General features: G+C 44.0%; 1 protein-coding gene across 3 annotated transcripts in view; it reads left to right on the top strand.

Annotated features, from left to right (window-relative positions):
* The window catches only part of COBL (cordon-bleu WH2 repeat protein), a 694,630-nt gene that overhangs the window by 637,781 nt on the left and 34,693 nt on the right, over positions 1-22,156 (top strand). For all 3 annotated transcript variants that reach the window (XM_073678323.1, XM_073678322.1, XM_073678324.1), the window contains 3 exons: positions 3,613-3,722; positions 9,870-11,980; positions 21,055-21,162. In XM_073678323.1, coding sequence (XP_073534424.1) covers positions 3,613-3,722; positions 9,870-11,980; positions 21,055-21,162 — 2,329 coding nt within the window. The remainder of the gene's footprint in view (positions 1-3,612; positions 3,723-9,869; positions 11,981-21,054; positions 21,163-22,156) is intronic.

The raw sequence follows: 22,156 nt of genomic DNA on the forward strand, positions 1-22,156 counted from the left end.
GCCCTTGTTAGGGCTGGAGCTAACACCAGGGGCACGACAGGGTAGATTTTCTTCTGAGTAACCAATGGACAGAAGGGGATGAAAAAACCCGAATGATGTCCACGTGCAAAAAAATGGGTGAGATCCACACATGTCACCAATATTTGATAACACTGTATGTTTTTTCATTTACTGACCAGGATTGGTTGGAAATCATTGGCCTTTTGTAGGTCATATGTTTGCATTCTAATAGGGCTGTTCAGACACTATATGTTTTAGATTTATTTTGGTTATTTTTGGCATCTTCTGCCTCTTGTCTGATATACTTTTAGAGGTTGTATTTGTCAATTTGGATAGGAATAAGATGTAATTAAGGACTGGTATCAGATTTTAGAGGTATTTATTATATACTCTCTTTTAGAGATTTATTAAAGGTTATATTTAAGAGATACCTCGTGGCTGTTATATGTTGTTAATACTGAGGAAAATTGTCTGCCGTATGTTAAGCAGATTATAGCTATTCTATTGCGCCCATCCTGAGTCCCCATCCTCTATTGTGCTGCCCCCATCCTGCACCCCCATCCTCTTTTATGCTGCCCCCCATCTTGTTTTGTGCTGTCCCCACCCTGCTCCCAATCCTCTTTTGTGCTGCCTCCATCCGGCACCCCATCCTGTTTTGTGCTGCCTCCATCCTGCGCCCCCATCCTCTTGTGTGTTGCCCCCATCCTGCACCCCCACCCTCTTTTGTGCTTCCCCCCATCCTGCACCCACATCCTCTTTTGTGCTGCCCCCACCCTGCTCCCCATCCTCTTTTGTGCTGCCCCCATCCTGCTCCCCCATCCTGTTTTATGCTGCCCCCATCCTGTTTTGTGCTGCCCCCATCCTATGCTCCCATTCTCTTTTATGCTGACTCTTCCTGCTCCCCATCCTCTTTTGTGCTGCCCCCATCCTTTTTTGGGCTGCCCCCATCCTGCGCCCCATCCTCTTTTGTGCTGCCCCCATCCTCTTTTGTGCTGCCCCATCCTGCTCCCCCATCCTGTTTTGTGCTGCCCCATCCTTTTTTGTGCTGCCCCATCCTTTTTTGTGCTGCCCCCATCCTGTTTTGTGCTGCCTCCATCCTGTTATGTGCTGCCACCATCCTCTTTTGTGCTACACCCATCCTCTTTTGTGCTGCACCCATCCTTTTTTGTGCACCCCCATCTGGTGCCTCCATCCTGTTTTGTGCTGCTCCCATCCGGTGCCCCCATCCTGTTTTGTGCTGCCCCCATCCGGCACCCCCATCCTGTTTTGTGGTGCCCCATCCTCTTTTGTGCTGCCCCCATCCTGCACCCCCATCCTCTTTGGTGCTGCCCCCATTTCTCTTTTGTGCTGCCCCATCCTGCGTCCCCATCCGCTATTGTGCTGTCCCCATCCTGTTCCCCCATCCTCTTTTATGCTGCCCCATCTTGTTTTGTGCTGTCCCCACCCTGTGCCCCATCCTCTTTTGTGCTGCCCCCATCCTGCGCCCCATCCTCTTTTGTGCTGCCCCTATCCTGCACCCCTATCCTCTTTTGTGCTGCCCCCACCCTGCTCCCCATCCTCTTTTGTTCTGCCCCAATCATGCTTCCCCATCCTGTTTTATGCTTCCCCCATCCTGTTTTATGCTGCCCCATCCTGCGCCCCCATCCTCTTTTATGCTGCCTCATCCTGCTCCCCATCCTCTTTTGTGCTGCCCCCATCCTGTGCCCCATCCTCTTTTGTGCTGCCCCATCCTCTTTTGTGCTGCCCCCACCCTACTCCCTTATCCTGTTTTGTGCTGCCCCATCCTCTTTTGTGCTGCCCCCATCCTGCTCCCTCATCCTCTTTTGTGCTGCCCCATCCTTTTTGTGCTGCCCCCATCCTGTTATGTGCTACTCCCATCCTGTTATGTGCTGCCCCATCCTCTTTTGTGCTGCTCCAATCTTGTTTTGTGCTGGCCCCATCCTGTTTTGTGCTGTCCCCATCCTGCGCCCCCCTCCTCTTCGGTGTTACCCCCATTCTTCTTTTGTCCTGCCCCCATCCTCTTTTGTGATGCCCCCATTCTCTTTTATGCTGCCTCCCATCTTGTTTTCTGCTGTCCCCACCCTGCTTCCCCATCCTCTTTTGTGCTTCCCCCATCTGGCACCCCCATCCGGCACCCCCATCCTCTTTTGTGCTGCCCCCATCCTGCACCCCCATCCTCTTTTGTGCTGCCCCCCATCCTCTTTTGTTCTGCCCCCACCCTGTTTTATGCTGCCCCCATCCTGTTTTGTGCTGCTCCCATCCATCGCCCCATCCTCTTTTGTGCTGCCTCATCCTGCTCCCCATCTTCTTTTGTGCTGCCCCCATCCTGCGCCCCATCCTCTTTTGTGCAGCCCCATCCTCTTTTGTGCTGCCCCCACCCTGCTCCCCCATCCTCTTTCATGCTGCCCCCATCCTGCTCCCCCATCCTGTTTTGTGCTGCCCCCATCCTGTTTTGTGCTGCCCCCATCCTGCACCCCCATCCTCTTTTGTGCTGCCCCCATCCTGCTCCCCATCCTCTTTTGTGCTGTCCCCATCCTCTTTTGTGCTGGCCCCATCCTGTTTTGTGCTTCCCCCATCCTGTGCCCCCATCCTTGTTTGTGCTGCCCCATCCTCTTTTGTGCTGCACCCACCCTGCTCCCCATCATGTTTTTGTGCTGCCTTCATCCTCTTTTTTGCTGCCCCCACCTGGCACCCCCATCCTCTTTTGTGCTGTCCCCATCCTCTTTTGTGCTGCCCCCATCCTGCGCTCCCATCCTCTTTTGTGCTACCCCCATCCTGTTCCCCCATCCTCTTTTGTGCTACCCCCATCCTGTTCCCTCATCCTCTTTTGTGCTACCCCCATCCTGCGCCCCCATCCTCTTTTGTGCTGCCCCAATCCTCTCTTGTTCTGCCCCAATCCTCTCTTGTTCTGCCCCCGTCCTGCGCTCCATCTTTTTTTGTGCTGCCCCCATCCTGTTATGTGCTGCCCCCATAATGCACCCCCATCCTGGTTTGTGCTGCCCCATCCTCCATCAATTAAATAAAAAAAAAACACTCCTACTCACCTTTCCATCGCTCCCCTGCAGCGCGTCGCCTGTGTTATTTTACTAAAATGGCGCCGGAATCAGCGCCTGCGTACTGTCCTATCCAGCGCCATTTTAGTGAAGACCTATTTGCAGAGTGTATTCAGCAAAATGGCACCGGAGTACGCTCGTGCCCATGCCGCGCTGTCCGGCACCATTTTGTTGAAGATACACTGCAAATGTGTCTTCACTAAAATGCCGCCGGATAGCGCGCTATGCGCATGCGCCGATTCCGACGCCGCACTCCTTCCCCGCCCTCCGGACCAAACAGAGGTGCCACGGCAACACTCCTCCTGGTCAGGTATGTACTTATGGCGCCAGAGATTGCAGTATGCATTCAGTGCCTATGCATACCGCGATCTCCAGCGCCGTACTCCTCTTACCTGTAACGGCGGGATATCTTCATCTGTCTGGGTCCAGATCGCGCAGGCGCATCGCGCTTGCTCACTCTATAGAGGCTTCGGACAGACGGACACATCTCCCGTTATATTATAGATATATATACATATGTATGCTTGCATGTATTAAAATTAACACAACTGTTTTGTAGTTCTATCAGAACCGAAGATGAAGTGGCACTAGTAAAAGATGGAGAAGAAGAAAGATTTATATCTGAGCAATTCCAGAAGACACTAGCGGAGCTTGATGAAGACTCAGAAGGTACTTTATGTTTTCACCAATACCTACCGTGGTCCTGCAATAATCTATAAAATTATAGATAAACAGTAATTTAATGATCTGCGCAGGTGAAGTGTTTACAAAGTACTAATTCATTTACCATCTGATATGCCTTTTCTCTGTTGCCCTTTGGCTTGTAATCGTGACAAAATGTTGTTTCCATATAGTGTGAAAAATAGAGACAGTAGTAACCCCTTCACGACCTATGACGTATAGGTACATCATAGGCCATGTCCCTGCCTTTGATGCGGGCTCCGGTGCTGAGAATCTTTCCCTGCACATGACAGCTGATTTGATCAGCTGTCATGTGCCTGTAACAGCCACTTGTGGAATCGCGATCCACCTGCGTCTGTTAACATGTTCAATGCCGCTGTCAATCTCTGACAGCGGCATTTAGCTCATGCATACTGAATGCACGTTATAAGACACAACCATCGGCACCCCTGTCACATGATCGCGGGGCGTCGATGGGTTGTCATGACAGCCGGGGGTCTGCAGAAGACCCCCATGCTTGTCGTTGCAGATCTCCTATGAATGTCGGCCCATGGCTGTTGTTTATAGGAGATGATGATTTCTGCTACATATAGCATGGCTGAAGCCTTGCTATGTGTAGCACAGGCGATTGGATTATCGCCGCTTCAAGTCTCCAAAGAGGACTATTAAAGCAAGTTAAAAGTAGAACAAAAAAGTTTTTAAAAATATTAACCCCTTCACGACCTTGAACATATTCATACATCCAGATTGCTAGGTACTTAAGTATGGATACGTCCAGGCAATTTTGCGCAGACAGAGACTGTGCGCACGCGATCGCCACGTGGTGTCAGCTGTTTCTCACAGTTGACACCCAGCACTCATTGCCAGGAGCGGTGCCCGCACTGCTCCCGACACTTTAAGCCCCTAAATGCTGCGATTGCAGCTATTAGCAGGCATGCAGAAGGAGGTAGCCCCCTCTGCACTCTGATCGGTGCCCCCATGATGTCATTACATTACGGTGCCCCCATGATGTCAGACTGCAGAAAGTGAAAGTCCCATAGAGGGACTGAGTAAAAAAGTAAAAAAAAATTGTAAAAATATAAAAAAAAATCACAAAATAATAATAAAAAATATATATTGTAACCATAAAAAAATATTTTTATGAATATAAGTACACTTATTTGGTATTTCCTTCGACCTATAAAACTGTCCCACCAGTTAACCCCTTCAGTGAACACCGTAAAAAAAAAGAGGCAAAAAATTATGCTTTTTCATCATATCGCTGAACAAAAAGTGGAATAAAATGCGATCAGAAATGCAAATGTAAATAAAAATGGTATTGCTGAAAACATCTTATCCTGCAAAAAACAAGCCACCGTACAGCTCCATGCACAGAAAAATAAAAAAATTATAGCTCTCAGAATAAAGCGATGCAAAAATAATAATTTTTTCTATAAAGTAGTTTTTATTAAATAAAAGTGCCAAAACATAAATGTGTAATCATACTGACTAGTGATGAGCGAGCATGCTCGCCACTGCTTGGTACTCGCCCGAGCATCTCAGTACTCGAGATGCTCGGAGCTCGCCGAGTACTTTCGAGATGCTCGGGCGGGAGCTCGGGTCCCCGTCCTGCATGTTTGGCACTATTTAGAGCACCAATCATGCAGGGATTGTCTGTCACTCACTGTAATGTCACAGCCATGGTGGTTGTGGCATTACAGTGATTGCCCAAATCGATGGGAACAGTGCTCACAGTGAAACATGAAAAGCCGGCAATTCATCAGCGGCATACACCGGTACCCGACAATTTAGAACAGAAAGAATAGAGCATAACACATAGATTAGATAGATAGAAACATGTCAGTCACATATATAATAAGTACAGTGACAGTGTTGGCTACTGTACTTGTTATTTAGTGTTAAAATAAAGGATTTCTTAAAAAAAAAAATAATAATGTTTTTGTCTCTTTAAAAAAGCCGGCCGGCAATTCATCAGCGGCATACATCGGTACCTGACAATTTAGAACAGAAAGAATAGAGCATCACACATAGATTAGATAGATAGAAACATGTCAGTCACATATATAGTAAGTACAGTGACAGTGTTGGTTACTGTACTTGTCATTTAGTGTTAAAATAAAGGATTTATTTTAAAAAAAATTGGCGTGGGGTTCCCCGTAATTTTAGTCTCTAGCGGAGGTTAAGCAGACAGCTGGGGCAGATGTTTGAAGCCTGGGAAGGGGGTAATACCCACGGAGCTTCCCAGGCTAGTAATATCAGCCCCCAGCTGAATACCTAGCCTTTACTAGCTATTAAAATGGGGGACCCAAAAAAAAAATGACGTGGGGTCCCCCCTATTTTAATAGCTAGCAAAGGCTAGGCAGGCAGCTGGGGGCTGATATTAATAGCCCAGGAAGGGTGCCATGAATATTGGCCCCCTCCCAGGCTAGAAACACCAGCCGTCAGCTGCCCCAGAAATGGCGCATCCATAGGATGCGCCAATTCTGGCACTTAGCCTCGCTCTTCCCACTGCCCTGTAGCGGTGGCAGTGGGGTAATAGGGTTGGGATTGATGTCAGCTTATAATGCCGGCTGACATCAAGCCCAGGTTAGTAATGGAGAGGCGTCTATAAGACACCCCCATTACTAACCCCATAGTGAAAGTTAGAAAAAACCACAAACACCCAGAATAAAGTCCTTTAATTGAAATAAAGACACAATTCTTTAATGTTCTAAATTAAACTCTACTTACCGTCACCCCCATTCCAGCTGAAGCCAACGATCTCCTGCAATAAAAGTAAAATAATAAACCAACCTCATCTTTACCTTTCCATGGTTCCCAGGACGGCTTCAGCTCTGCTACATTGACATGACAGGCTGGATCGCAGCAGAACGCTGCCATCCAGCTTGCCATGCCGCAGACACTGAGAAGCTCCTCAGTGAAGCTCCTCAGTGTCTGGCTGTGATGGCATCCAGATGAGCCAAGTTCATATCCAATGAACTCAGCTCACCTCATGCACATCACTGACAGCGTGGGAGAATTCTCCTGCGCATGCGGTGCCGGCAAATGATGTCACCGCTTGAGCAGGAGAATTCTCCCACGCTGGGACGGCATTGAGATGGCAGGCTGGATGGTAGCAGAACGCTGCCATCCAGCATGCCATCCTTCAGAGACACTGAGGAGCGCAGGCATGCTATATTTTGCCTGCCTGACCTTTAATTGAGCACTGTTCCCATCGATTTGGACAATTTTTGACCTTCTGCAGACCAATGGAGGGGACCGCCAGAAAAATGCTCGAGTTTCCCATAGACTTACATTGGGCTCGTTGCTCGGGTCGAGCACCCAAGTATTCCAATGTGCTCGACCCGAGCTTCGAGCACCCGAGCATTTTAGTGCTCGCTCATCACTAATACTGACCAAAAGAATAATAAAGCTGCTTTAGCAATTTTACTACACGCGGAAGAGCATAAAAAAAAATTATGAATTGTTGGTTTTTGTTCATTCTGCCTCCCAAAAATTGGAGAGGAAAGCGATCAAAAAATGTCATGTGCCCGAAAATGGTACCAATAAAAACATTAACTCGTCCCGCAAAAAACAAGCCATCACATGACTCTGTCTGCAGAAATATGGAAAAATTATAGCTTTCAAAATATGGCAATGTAAAAACTTGTTTTTGTAAAAAAAAAGGATCTTTTAGTGCGTGACAGCAGCCAAACATAAAAAAAGATATAAATCTGGTATCACTGTAATCGCAGCAACCCGAAGAATAAAGTAATCTAATCACTTATACCACACGAGGAACGGCGTGAAAAATAAATTAAACCAATTCTTCACCTGCTATAGATTTGTTCATTCTGCCTCACAAAGATCGCAGTAAGGCTCATATTTATCCTGTGCTCTACGCTGAGCACTTATACTGGAGTTTCCATGTAAATCTCTGAAATACGTGGTTTAGATGGAATCCCTGGTGGAATATTCCCTATAATGAGGCAGATAGGGACACTGTGGGTGCCGTCTGACCTGTGATCCAGCTGATTTTCAACCACATATGGGGTATCGGCGTACTCAGAAGAAATTGTGAAAATGAAAAGACGTGGGTCTAAAGCAACATTTTTATGGGAATTTTTTTTTTTTATTTCCACAGATCAACATTGTAAAACTCTGTGAAGCACCTGTGGGTTCAAGGTGCTCACCACACATCTAGATAAATTTCTTGAGGGGTCTAGTTTCCAAAATGGGGTCAATTGTGCGGATTTTCCACTGTTTAGACACATCGGGGCTCCCCAATTGCGACATACCACTAGCAGACCATTCCATCAAAGTCTGCGTTCCAAATCGTCACTCGGCGTACTCAGGAGTAATTGCACAAATTTTAGGGTTCATTTTCTCCTGTTACCTTTGTGAAAATGCAAAGTTTGAGGCTAAAAGAACATTTTTGGGGGATTTTTTTTTTATTGTTATGGCTCCACGTTATAAACTTCTGTGAAGCACCTGTGGGTTCAAGGTACTCACCACACATCCAGATACATTCCTTGAGGGGTCTAGTTTCCAAAATGGGGTCACTTGTGGGGGGTTTCCACTGTTTATGCACATCAGGGGCTCTCCAAACTTGACATGGCATCCGCTAATTATTCCAGCATATTTTACATTCAAAAAGTGAAATGACGCTCCTTCCCTTCCGAGCTCTTCCATGCGCACAAACAGTGGTTTTCCCCCACATATCGGGTATCATCTTGCTCAGGAGAAATTGCACAATGTATATGTCTTTTTTTTCTTTTGCAAGAAAAGTATCAGTGTACTCAGGAGAAATTGCACAACAAATTGTATGGTGCAATTTCTCCTATTACCCTTGTGAAAATGCAAAATTTGGAGCTAAAAAACATTTTTGTGGGAAAAATGTGATTTTTCATTTTTTTAATTTTTATGGCTCAACATTATATACTTCTGTGAAGCACCCTGGGGGGTCAAGGTGCTCACCACACATCTAGATAAGTTCCTTGTGCGGTCTAGTTTCCAAAATGATGTCACTTGTGGGCGGTTTCCACTGTTTAGGCACATCAGGGGCTCTCCAAACGCGACATGGCGTCTGCTATTTATTCCAGCAAATTTTACATTTAAAAAGTCAAATGGAGCTTCTTCCTTTCCGAGCTCTTCCATGCGCACAAACAGTGGTTTTCCCCCACATATCGGGTATCATCTTGCTCAGGAGAAATTGCACAATGTATATGTCTTTTTTTTCTTTTGCATTTCAAAAGCGGACTCTGATTGACTATAATGTATGGAAGACTTGGAGGTCCTTTTCAGGCCTCTAGTTGCCAAAGGGCTGACAGAGGGACTGCTTCCCCTCTGTGAAACTTTTCACATCAGAGTTTAAACTGATCAGGAGCCATGTCGTTTATATCAACCGGACTCATACAGCTGATCTCACCATTACACAAGCTACACTGTGAGATCGGATGTGCGTACATATCAGTCATGGAGCACAAAGTGACACATGCTCATGACCAATATTTGGATCATATAGCTTTAAAGGGGTTATTATGTTTGTAAGGGCCCATTTAGAAGAACCCATAATCTAGAAGGAGCATTTGTTGGAACACCCATTCACCAATTATCTGCTTGTGTAAGCATGTCGGCATGCAAAATGCACATTCATCAGGTTATTGGGTTGTTCATATTGTTTTTATTTCCTTACTGTAAGGGCCAACATTCAGAAAGATTGTAGTGGATCAATATTTCACATCATAAAAGTGTTGCAAGTAGTTTTATTATACTCACAAGTGAACATGTTCAAATTATATTTAAAAATAATCCATGTAGTGATCACAATCACCCTGACTTGGGTTTCGACTGCTATCTTCCTCTGGTCTCCCAGACTTGAACCATGAGGTCTTTTTCTGCCATGAATATTTTATATTTCTATTGGATAAAGATATCAGAACAGGGTTGTGTAAATTTATGTAATTTTTACTTCAAACTGCTAGACATTATCGATATTATACCAAAGCTGTGCTGCACAAAAGATGCACCTTCATGAACTGCTATAAATCTTATAGGCTTATAAATATCATAAATTTGGCCTCAATGCTTCGTTCCTTGACCCAGATTTATTTAAAGGGAATTATATGTACAATAATGATGATATTTACTTTACAGATATGGATGATGGAGACATTGGAGAGAGAAATCATATTGGTACTAGATCAAGTCCTGTAGGTGAAGAGTCAAGTCATTACAATAACTCCAGTGAGCATACTGCTACTGTTCCCGTTACCGTTATAGATGAGGTTCCAGAAATTAGCACTTTAAAATATAATCCACACAATCTCACAACAGTGAAAGAATACAGTAAAATACTCAATTCTTCTGCTGTCAGTAACAGGCAGAGTATTGGTATTCTTCCAGAAGTAGACAAAATAGAAAAGAAAAATAATAAAACATACAAAACTTCCCAACCCTCTTCACAAGAAGTAAAATTGAAGGCTGAACATTTGAAACTTGAGGAAAATCACAACACATCAAATATAGCAATGCGTGATATTTCTCAAAAACAATCTGCTGTTAAAGAAAGTCAATCAAGTCATATAGTTGCTTCCTCAATCAAGGTATTTCAAGAAACCAGACAAACAAAGGAAAAAAGTGATATATTGCCCGACAAAATTCAAATCAAAGACAACCATGCTTCAAGTAATGTTTATAAGACAATAGAGCCATCTAAATCAGTACTGAGGCGACAACAAACATATGAAGCAAAAGCAGGCATGACCACTTTTACAGTTGTTCCTCCCAAACCAGATATAAAAAAATATGACAGAGAGGTTTCCATTTCAGCCAGTGCCATTAAGATAGATGATCAGGGAAACCTAATAAGCCCACAGTCTTCATTTGATAAAAAATATCTGAAAAATAATATAATTAATGAAACAGAGGGAACCCTTATTGAGAAGCCTCTTTTGGAAAAAGCTAAAGAGTTCTGGAGATCAAATTCTATGGAACCACAAGTTGTGGACTCAAAAGAACAAACTGTCAAAAAGTTAGACCCAGTCAAAAGTTATAAGTCAAATCAAGTTCTAGAAAATAAAGTAAATTCTACATCAGTTATGGGTTTAATTCAACAGATACCTGGAAATAAGGTAAATGATACTAATAATCAGTTGCTGATGACAAAATCAACTCCAAAATCAACATCTGCTCCAGATAGGATGATTATTATTGAAAATACTAGCAAGGGAAGATCCGACATGGTAAAGCCTACAGTTCATGGTAAATTTAATGGAGTACAGCAAACAAAATCTGTAAAAGGTTCAAGTGAAAACAGGAGCATTATTGAAAGCACAATTAAGGGGAAAACTAACCTACAAAGTCCAGTTAATGAAATACCAAAAGGATCACAACATACCAAACCAATTTACTTTCCAGCAGCTTCACAGGAAAAATTAATTATTGTTGAGCAACCAAACATGGAGAGAAAAGATTTGCCATTTCTGAAGTCTTCCAAGCGGACATCTAGCCAATATGTTGCATCTGCTATATCCAAGTATACCGGACCTGTAAATATAACATCTGAACAAACTTCAGAGGCCAAACAGAATGCAAACTGTGGTAATAAGGACAACATATTAAAGAACAATGGAAACTTTATAGCAGAGAAGCCAAAAGTAGAAGTCAATGTTATAAATAAGCAAGAAGTAAGTGCAGATTGGAAGAAAAACTTCAGCAACAGTAATGATGGAAAAATAATAAGTAGAAATCTCCAAATGGAACCAGCAACTAAAATTAATTCTGAGGGCAAGCAAGGTATGGCGTTTAAAATAGAAAGATCGTTGTCAGAACAAAATGGTTTAGTTGGATCACAAAGTATTTGGGGAAACACAACTGTAACTAAAAGGACAAACATAAATTTTTCTGCTCCAGAATCTTCCCGTCTTTCTCAACCAATATCTGACCTGCCGTCCAATGCCTTTTTAAAAGCTGTTAGAGAGAAGTCTGTTAAAATAGAACAGACCAATTCTATTGTCTCCATAAAAGCAGCACCTGCTACCGCAATAACCCCCGAATTTGAAGAAAAGAATGATGATGATCATGATATTATACCTTCAACAGTAATAGATGAACCAGATAATGCCAGTGGCAGTAATATTTTTGGACCTAAGGCTAGATTCCGACCAGTTATACAGATGCCTATGCAAAAAGATACCTCAGTCCATAGTGCCTTAATGGGAGCTATTCAGTCTGGAGAAGGCAAAGAGAAGCTTCGAAAAATTCAGGTAATCTGTTTCACTTATTGCCGAGTTTATGGCTTCTATATCATATTTAATTAAACATGTGCATATGCTTATAATTGTTAAGTATATATAATATATAGATATACATCCAGTTGAAACCAGAAGTTTACACACACTATAAAAAGACACATATGCATGTTTTTCTCAATATCTGACATAAAATCTAAATAAACCTTTCCCGTTTTAGGTCAATTAGAATTACCATAATTTTTAATATTTGCCAAATGCCAGCATAATGAGAGAGAGAGAATTTTTTGAGGCATTTTTATTACTTACTGCAAAGTCAAAAGTTTACATACATTTCATTAGTATTTGGTACCATTGCCCTTATACTGAATGACTTGGGTCAAACGTTTGGGATATCCTTCCACAAGCTTCTCACAATAGTTGGTCGGAATTTGGGCCCATTCCTCCTGACAAAACTGGTGTCACTGATCCAGGTTTGTAGGTCGCCTTGCTTCCACCTGCCTTTTCAGCTTTGCCCATAAATTTGGAATAGGATTGAGATCAGGCCTTTGTGATGGCCTCTCCAAAACATTAATTTTGTTATCGTTAAGCCACTTTGTTACCATTTTGGCAGTATGCTTTGGGTCATTGTCCATTTGGAAGGCCCATTTCTGCCCAAGCTTTAACTTCCTGGCTGATGTCGTGAGATGTTGCTTCAGTATTGCCACATAATCTTCTTTTCTCATGATCTATTTTGTGAAGTGCACCAATCCCTCTTGCAGCAAAACAACCCTACAACATGATGCTGCCACCCCGTGTTTCCGTGTTTCACAGTTGGGATGGTGTTCTTAGGCTTCCAAGCTTCTCCCTTTTTCCTCCAAACATAACGATGGTCATTATGCCCAAAAAGTTCAATTTTAGCTTCATCAGACCACAGGACATGTCTCCAAAAATTAAGGAATTGCAAACCTTAATCTGGCTTTTTTTATGTTTCTTTTGGAGTAATGGTTTCTTCCTGTCGGGGGCCTTTAAGCCCATGTTGATACCGTATTCGTTTCACTGTGGATATTGACACAATCTTTCCAGCTTCCGCCATCATCTTCAAGGTCTTTTGCTTTTGTCCTTGGGTTGATATACACATGTCGGACCAAAGCACGTTCATCTCTGGAACACAGAGCCCGTCTCCTTCCTGAGTGGTATGATGGCTGGACATTCCCATCTTGTTTGTACTTGCGCATAATTATTTGTACAGATGAACGAGGCACCTTCAGGTATCTTGAAATTTTACCCAAGGATGAGCCAGACTTGTGTAAGTCCACAATTTTCTTCCTGATATCTTGGCTGATTTCTTTAGACTTTCCCATGATTCTACACAAAGAAGCAGTGTGTTTCAGGTGTTCATTAAAATACATCCACAGGTGTGTCTCTAATTAACTCAGATGTTGCCAAAAAACCTATCAGAAGCTTCCAAACACATGACATCATCATATGGGCAGTCCAGAATTGTTTAAAGGCATAGTAATCTTAGTGTATGTAAATTTTTGACTTTGCAATAAGTAATAAAAATGCCTTAAAACATTCTCTTTCTCTCATTATTCTGGCATTTGGCAAATATTAAAAATTATGGTAATCCTAATTGACCTAAAACGGGAAAGGTTTATTCTGATTTCATGTCAGATATTGAGAAAAACCTGCATATGTGTCTTTTTATATAGTACTAGCTATTGAGCCCGTTCTATGCCCGGGTGGCGAGCATTTTTATTGGTAGATAATCCCCCATCCTGGTATATGTGCTGCCCCCATCCTGGTATTTGTGCTGCCCTCATTTCTATCCTGTTATGCATGGCACCCCTCATCCCTATCCTGGTATGCATGGCACCCCTCACCCCCAATCCTGTATGCATGGCACCACTCACCCCCAATCCTGGTATGCATGGTATGGCACCCCTCATCCCAATCCTGGAATGCTTTGCACCCCTCATCCTGGTATGCATGGCTCCCTCATACCCAATTCTAGTATGCATGGCTCCCTCATCCCCAATCCTGGTATGCATGGCCCCCTCATCCCCAATCCTGGTATGCATGGGCCCCTCACTCCCATCCTGGTATGCATGGCACTTCTCATCCCTATCCTGGTATGCATGGTACCCCATCCCTCATCCCTATCCTGGTATGTATGGTACCCCTCATCCTGGTATTCATGGTACCCCATCTCTCATCCTGGTATGCATGGTATCCCTCATCCCTCTTCTGGTATGCATGGCACCCCATCCCTCATCCTGGTATGCATGGCACCCCATCCCTCATCCTGGTATGCATGGTACCCCACATCCCTATTCTAGTATGTATGGTACAACTCATCCTGGTATACATGGCACCCCTCATCCCAATTCTGGTATGTATGGCATCCAATCCCTCATCCTGGTATGCATGGCTCCCTCATTCCCAATTCTAGTATGCATAGCACCCAATTCCTCATCCTGGTATGCATGGCATCCCCCATCCCCAATCCTAGTATGCAAAGCACCCCCATCACTCATCCTGGTATGCATGGCCCCCCATGCCAAATTTGATATACATGGCACCCCTCATCCCAATCCTGGTATGTATGGCACCCCCCATCCCCCAATCCTGGTGTATATGGTACCCAATTCCTCATCCTGGTATGCATGGCTTTCTCATCCCCAATCCTGGTATGTATGGCCCCCTCATCCCTATTCTGGTATGCATGGCACTCCTCATCCCCCAATCCTGGTATGCATGGCACTCCTCATCCCTATCCTGGTATGTATGGTACCCCTCATCCTGGTATGCATGGCACCCCATCCCTCATCCTGGTATGCATGGTACCCGCATCCCTATTCTGGTATGTATGGTACCCCGCATCCTGGTATACATGGAACCCCTCATCCCAATTATGGTATGTATGGCCTCCTCATCCCTCAATCCTGGTATGCATGGCACTCCATCTCTCATCCTGGTATGCATGGTACCCCATCCCTCATCCTGGTATGCATGGTATCCCTCATCCCTATTCTGGTATGCATGGCACCCCATCACTCATCCTGGTATGCATGGCACCCCATCCCTCATCCTGGTATGCATGGTACCCCACATCCCTATTCTAGTATGTTTGGTACAACTCATTCTGGTATACATGGCACCCCTCATCCCAATTCTGGTATGTATGGCATCCAATCCCTCATCCTAGTATGCATGGCTCCCTCATCCCCAATTCTGGTATGCATGGCACCCAATCCCTCATCCTGGTATGCATGGCTCCCTCCTCCCCCAAGCCTGGTATGCATGGCACCCAATCCCTCATCCTGATATGCATGGCTGCCTCATCCCTAATCCTGGTATGTATGGCCCCCTCATCCCTATCCTGGTATGCCTGGCACTCCTTATCCCCCAAAGCTGGTATGCATGGCACCACATATTCCTATTCTGGTATGCATGGTACCCCTCATCCCTATTCTGGTATGCATGGTACCACATCCCTTATCCTGGTATGCATGGTACCCCGCATTCCTAACCCTCATCCCTATTCTGGTATGCATGGTATCCCTCATCCCCAATGCTGGTATGCATGGCACCCCTCATCCCCAATGCTGGTATGCATGGCACCCCTCATCCCCAATGCTGGTATGCATGGCACCCTCTCATCCCCCAATCCTGGTATGTATGGCACCCCTCACCCCCAATCCTGGTATGCATGGTACCCCTCACCCCCAATCCTGGTATGCATGGTCCCCTCTCCTGGTATGCATGGTACCCCTCATCCCCCAATCCTGGTATGCATGGTACCACTCATCCCCCAATCCTGGTATGCATGGTACCCCTCATCCCCCAATCCTGGTATGCATGGTACCCCTCATCCCCCAATCCTGGTATGCATGGTACCCCTCACCCCAGTCCTGGTATGCATGGTACCCCTCACACCCAATCCTGGTATGCATAGTACCCCTCATCCCCCAATCCTGGTATGCATGGTACCCCTCATCCCCCATTCCTGGTATGCATGGTCCCCTCATTCCCCAATCCTGGTATGCATGGCACCCCTCACCCCCCCAATCCTGGTATGCATGGTACCCCTCATCCACCAATCCTGGTATGTGTGGCCCCCTCATCCCCCAATCCTGGTATGTGTGGCCCCCTCACCTCCCAATCCTGGTATGTATGGCACCCCTCATCCCTTTCACGCTGTACACATGCAAAAACAAAAACACTTATACTCGCCTTCCTTCCCTGTGCTCCAGCGCTGCTGTGTCCTGTTCTGCCGGAGGCCAGGGGAGGAGTGCGGCGCCGGAGTACGTGCGTGCCCATACCGCACTGTCCGGCGCCATTTTGCTGAAGATACACTGCTAATGTGTCTTCAGTAAAATGGCGCCGGATAGCACTATGCGCATGTTCCCATTCTGACGCCTTCGCTCCGCCCCCGGTCTCCGGCCAGAAGAGAGGCGCCACGGCAATGCTCCTCCCGGTCAGGTAAGTATGTAAATATGGCGCCGGAGATCGTGGTATGCGTTCAGTGTCCATGCATACCGCGATCTCCGGCGCTATACACACTCCTCTTACCTGTAACGGCTCCATGCGTTCTTCTGTCTGGTGCCAGACTGCGCAGGCGTGTCGCGCTTGCACAGTCTATAGAGGCTTCAGACAGAGGGACGCTTGTAGCGTTATATTATAGATATGTAAACTTCTGGTTTCAACTGTATATTTACAGCTCTGGCAAAAATTAAGAGACCACTGCAAAATTTTCATTTTCTCTGATTTTTCTCTTTATAGGTATATTTTTGAGTAAAATGTACATTGTTGTTTTATTGTATAAACTACTGACAACATGTCTCCGAAATTCAAAGCTAAAAATGTTGTATCTATTTGCAGCAAATGAGAAATCGTCAAAATAATAAAAAAAAGAAACAGTGCTTTCAGACCTCAAATAATGCAAAGAAAACAAGTTCTTATTCATTTAGAAACAACAATACTCATGTTTTAACTCAGGAAGAGTTCAGAAATCAATATTTGGTGGAATAACCATGATTTTTAATCACAGCTTTCATGCGTCTTGGCATGCTTTCCACCAGTCTTTCACACTGCTTTTGGGTGACCTTATTCCACTCCTGGCACAAAAATTTAAGCAGTTCTTTGTTTGATGGCTTGTGACTATCCGTCTTCCTCTTGATTACATTCCAGAGGTTTTCAACGGGGTTCAGGTCTGGAGATTGGGCTGGTCATGACAGGGTTTTGATGTGGTGCTCATTCATGCACACATTGATTGACCTAGCTGTGTAACGTGGGGCATTGTCCTGCTGGAAAAAACAGTCCTCAGAGTTGGGGAACATTGCCTGAGCAGAAGGAAGCAAGTGTTTTTCAAGGATAACCTTGTATGAAGCTTGATTCATACATCCTTCGCAAAGATTAACCTGCCCAATTCCAGCCTTGCTGAAGCATCCCCAGATCATCACCGATCCTCCGCCAAATTTCTCAGTGGGTGCAAGACACTGTGGCTTGTATGCCTCTCCAGGTCTCTGTCTAACCATTAGACGACCAGGTGTTGGGCAAAACTGAAAATTAGACTCATCAGAGAAGATTACCTTACTCCAGTCCTCTATGGTCCAATTCTTATGGTCTTTGGCAAACTTCAGCCTGGCTCTCCTTTGCTTCTCATTGATGAAAGGCTTTTTTCTAGCTTTACATGACTTGAGGCCTGCCTCTAGGAGACTGTTACCAACTGTTCTTGCCATGCACTTAACCCCAGCTGCCATTTGCCATTCCTTTTGTAGGTCACTTGATGTCATCATGCGGTTTCTGAGTGACATTCAAATAAGATGACGGTCATCCCGGTCAGTGGAGAGTCGCTCTCGCCCTCTGCCGGTCTGTAGCTTTGTTGTCCCCAATGTCTGCTGCTCGACCTTGTTGTAATGGACTGCTGTCTTCAAAATTTTAAGGATGGAGGCAACATGACGCTCGCTGTATCCCACTGCTAGTAAAGCTAGAATTGAGCCCTTCTTTTCCTCACTCAAGACTTTTCTTTTCAACTGCTTTGGCATGGTTAAAAGTTATTTTTTCATTCAAATTACTTTTGGGCTATTCCTAGCACTTGTTTTGCCATCCAGCTTGTCCTATTGCAAGAGGATTGTGAAGACCACGGCAGTGTTTTTATACTTTCCTAAGATTTGATTCAGGTGACCACCTAATCAGAAGCATATTAAATAGAATGAGGTGTACTTTGGTTGGAATTCAACTGACACTGGAATGGAATGGCTATCAGACATGTATAGATGGTGATTTTTAGAAAACTGTGCAGTGGTCTCTTAATTTTTGCTAGAGCTGTATATACATATGATCTACTCAATGATATGAAATCCAGTTTTACACAGATATTCCAGGTATTACTCAAACTTCAGTAATAGTTAAAATCTTTCCTGATTAATTATATAACTTTAGGTAGAGATGTCCTCAAAGATGGGAAAATGAAGAATAAATATTCCATATACATTGTATGATTCTGATTATTGGTATGGTATTTAGGTAGTAAAGTTCTAACCTCAGAGGTTAGAACTTTACATATCTAGCCTTATCATATTTTCTGTAAGAAAATTAAACTTGGAAAACATTGGTTGCAGAGGTTAACAAGCAGGTCTGGAATGAGACTGAAATTTAGCCCTGGCATTTTTTAAAGCACACAGGACAAAATGTTGCTCTCGCACACGTTTTAGTAGATGGGCATCTCTAATGCAAATAAGTGCCTGCCTTACATTATAGGCAATCAAAATCTACAGTAATTCCTAAATTTAGTGTGTGCTAGGCCTCTTTTCTCCTGATTAGTAGGCCATACTGAGATACTCTGTTTCAAGCTCAAACTGATGCAATGACATAAGCAGCATAGTTATGAGATCATTTTTTATATGTCATCTTTTAATACAACTCTACAGTGGCATGTTAAAGTTTGGGCACCCCTGGTCAAAATTACTGTTATTGTGAACAGTTAATCAAGTTGAAGATTAAATTATCTCTGAAAGGCCTAAAGTTAAAGATGACACATCTTTTACATTTTAAAAATTACAAAAAGGAAAATGGACTGATGCAAAAGTTTGGGTACCTTGCATGGTTAGTACCTAGTAGCATCCTCTTTTGAAAATATCATAGCTTGTAAATGCTTTTTGTAGCCAGCCAAGAGTCTTTCAATTCTTGTTTGAGGGATGTTCCCTTGAAAAAAACAACTTGAAAATGCTTTGCTATCTTCTTATAGCCTTCTCCTGCTTTGTGGGCCTCCACTATTTTCATTTTCAGAGTGCTAGGCAGCTGCTTAGAAGATCCCATGGCTGCTGTTTTTTGGCACAAGGTTAGAGGAGGCTGGGTTTTTATAAAACTGGGAATTTTGCATCACCTGTCCTTTCCTAACAATGATAGTGAACAAGCCATAACCCTAACAGGCTAATTAAGGTCTGAAACCTGAAAAGTTATCTCAGCACACAAATCTCCAAGGGTGCCCAAACTTTTGGATCGGCCCATTTTCATTTTTGTAATTTTTAAAATGTAAAAAATGATAATTTTTTGTTGTTGCCTAAAATACAAAGGAAATGTGTCATTTTTAACTTTAGTCCTTTTAGAGGTAATTTCATCTTCAACTTGCTTAACTGTTCACAATTACAGTAATTTTGACCAGGGGTGCCCAAACTTTTACATGCCACTGTATATAAAAGTCATTCAATTATGAAATAATTTTACTGTGCAATGAACACACATGATGACCCAGTGAACCAAATCAAATATTTCCCATAATAGTACCATATAAGGGACAAATGTAAACATATTACCACCACATAGTGAACAAATAATACCACCATACTCTTAATTATAACAAAAACACTTACCAAGACCAATCATGTGCCTGACACATGGTCTTCCCACTGTACCTCCATGTGGTAATTGGGACCTTAACACCTCCACACAATAATAGCACACTTTCATGGTGCCCCAAATAAGTGATAGTATGCATATTTTGCTTTCACATAGTAATGGTGCTGCCATATTGTAATAGTACAGCATGCTTTTAAATACACTGCACACCGTACCTTCTGGTTCCCGAATAGAATTGAACTCCTTAAGATATTGTTTACCAAAGAACTTGGCACTCCACAATTTGTAGCTGAAGCAAAGATTGATTTTATTTTCAGAGTACAGTAAATCTACAAAGTGACATAGCGGTCTCACGTAACAGACCTTTCTCAAACACACTGTGAGAAAGAATAGAAAAAAATTACAAAAAGAAGTATACTTACATAGGTATCAGAACATATCCAAAACAGTATTGTAGAAGTCATAGACCAAATACATCAGTAACATGCATAAAAATATTTCCAAATACATAGGCTATGCAATAATATTACAGATTGGAAATAGGTAATAGTACTCCCATTGGGCCTCCAAACAGCAATAATGCCCCCTCTATGAGTTCACATAATAATACTGCCCCTGTTGTGGTTCCACATTCTATATAAATAGTACAGTCTCTATGGATCCACATAATAGTAGTGCCCCCATTGTGCCTTGATATGCTAATATTGCCTCCTCTGTGCCTCCACATAGTATTAATTCCCCTTGATATCCCCACACAATATTAGTGCCCCTATTTTGCTTTCATGTAGTAATAGTTCCTCCACATGGTAGTGGTGCCCACATTGGGCCTCCACACAGTAGTAATGCCCCCTATAGACCCCCACTAAATAATATTGCTACCATTGTGCCTACCCATGGTCCCCTATGTGCCCACACATAGTAATTGTGCACCCTCTGTGCCCCTACATTGTATCCTCAAGATACCCCTTTGCCATCCTGTCACCAAATGGCTTGCTATCTGTCTGGACCATCTGACATTTGCCAGAATTGCAAGATGAGTGGCTTACACCCAGTAACATGAGGTCCACTATGTTATCAAAGATTATTTTTGACTTGATTTGCAAAAAAAATGTGTTGATGTTAGTTTTCTTCATGTATTGGCCTATGATTATCCTTAAAATGCAATTTTATTGTGATTCATTGACATGAATTTTTAACTGCCTAAAATATAAATTTACAACTAAATTTTTATATGTTTACATTAGAGCTCACCAACAGATGGAGATGAGCGAAAGTTTGCTGAGCCAGAGAATGAAAGGTCTGCATTACTTTCAGCAATTCGAGCTCATAATGGCACTTCAAGGCTGAAAAAGGTACGTGGAAACCAGTATTTCATAAGTGTTAATGCTATTTATAATGTCTGTAGATCTACCAAGCATAGCATATATATATATCTATAATATAATCTGGGATGCATGACTCTGTCTGAAGTTTTTATAGATTGCGCAAGCGCGACACGCCTGCACAGTCTGGCTCCAGACAGAAGCACTCATGGAGCAGTTACTGGTAAGAGGAGTGTATGACGCCAGAGATCGCGATATGCGTAGACACTGAACGCATACTGCGATCTCCGGCTGCATACTTACCTGACCGGGAGGAGCGTTGCCGCGGCGCCTCTTTTCTTGCCGGAGACCGGGGGCGGCGTTTAGGCGTCAAAATCTGCGCATGCGCATAGCGCTATCCGGCGCTATTTTACTGAAGACACATTTGCAGTGTGTCTTAAGCAAAATGGCGCTGGACAGCGCGGTATGGGCACACACGTACTCCGGCGCCACACTCCTCCCCCGGCCTCCGGCAGAACAGTACACAGCAGCGCTGGAGCACAGGGAGGAAAGGTGAGTATAAGTGTTTATTTTTTTTTGTATGTGTGCAGCGTGAAAGGGATGAGGGGTACCATGCATACCAGGATTGGGGGTGAAGGGACCACACATACCAGGATTGGGGTTGTGAGGGGTGCCATGAATACCAGGATTAGGGGTGAGGGGACCACACATACCAGAATTGGGGAGTGAGGGGTGCCATGAATACCAGGATTGGGGGATGAGGGGACCATGCATACCAGGATTGGGGGTGAGGGGACCATGCATACCAGGATTGTGGGATGAGGGGACCATACATACCAGGATTGGGGGATGAGTGGTACCATACATACCAGGATTGGGGGTGAGGGGACCACGCATACCAGGATTGGGGGTGAGGGGACCACACATACCGGGATTGGGGGTGAGGGGACCACGCATACCAGGATTGGGAGGTGAGGGGGCCACACATACCAGGATTGGGGGATGAGGGGTACCATACATACCA

The sequence above is a fragment of the Phyllobates terribilis genome, unplaced genomic scaffold, assembly GCF_046119375.1.
Source record: "Phyllobates terribilis strain yellow unplaced genomic scaffold, ASM4611937v1 Scaffold_4__5_contigs__length_816908805, whole genome shotgun sequence".
Classification (NCBI taxonomy): Eukaryota; Metazoa; Chordata; class Amphibia; order Anura; family Dendrobatidae; genus Phyllobates; species Phyllobates terribilis.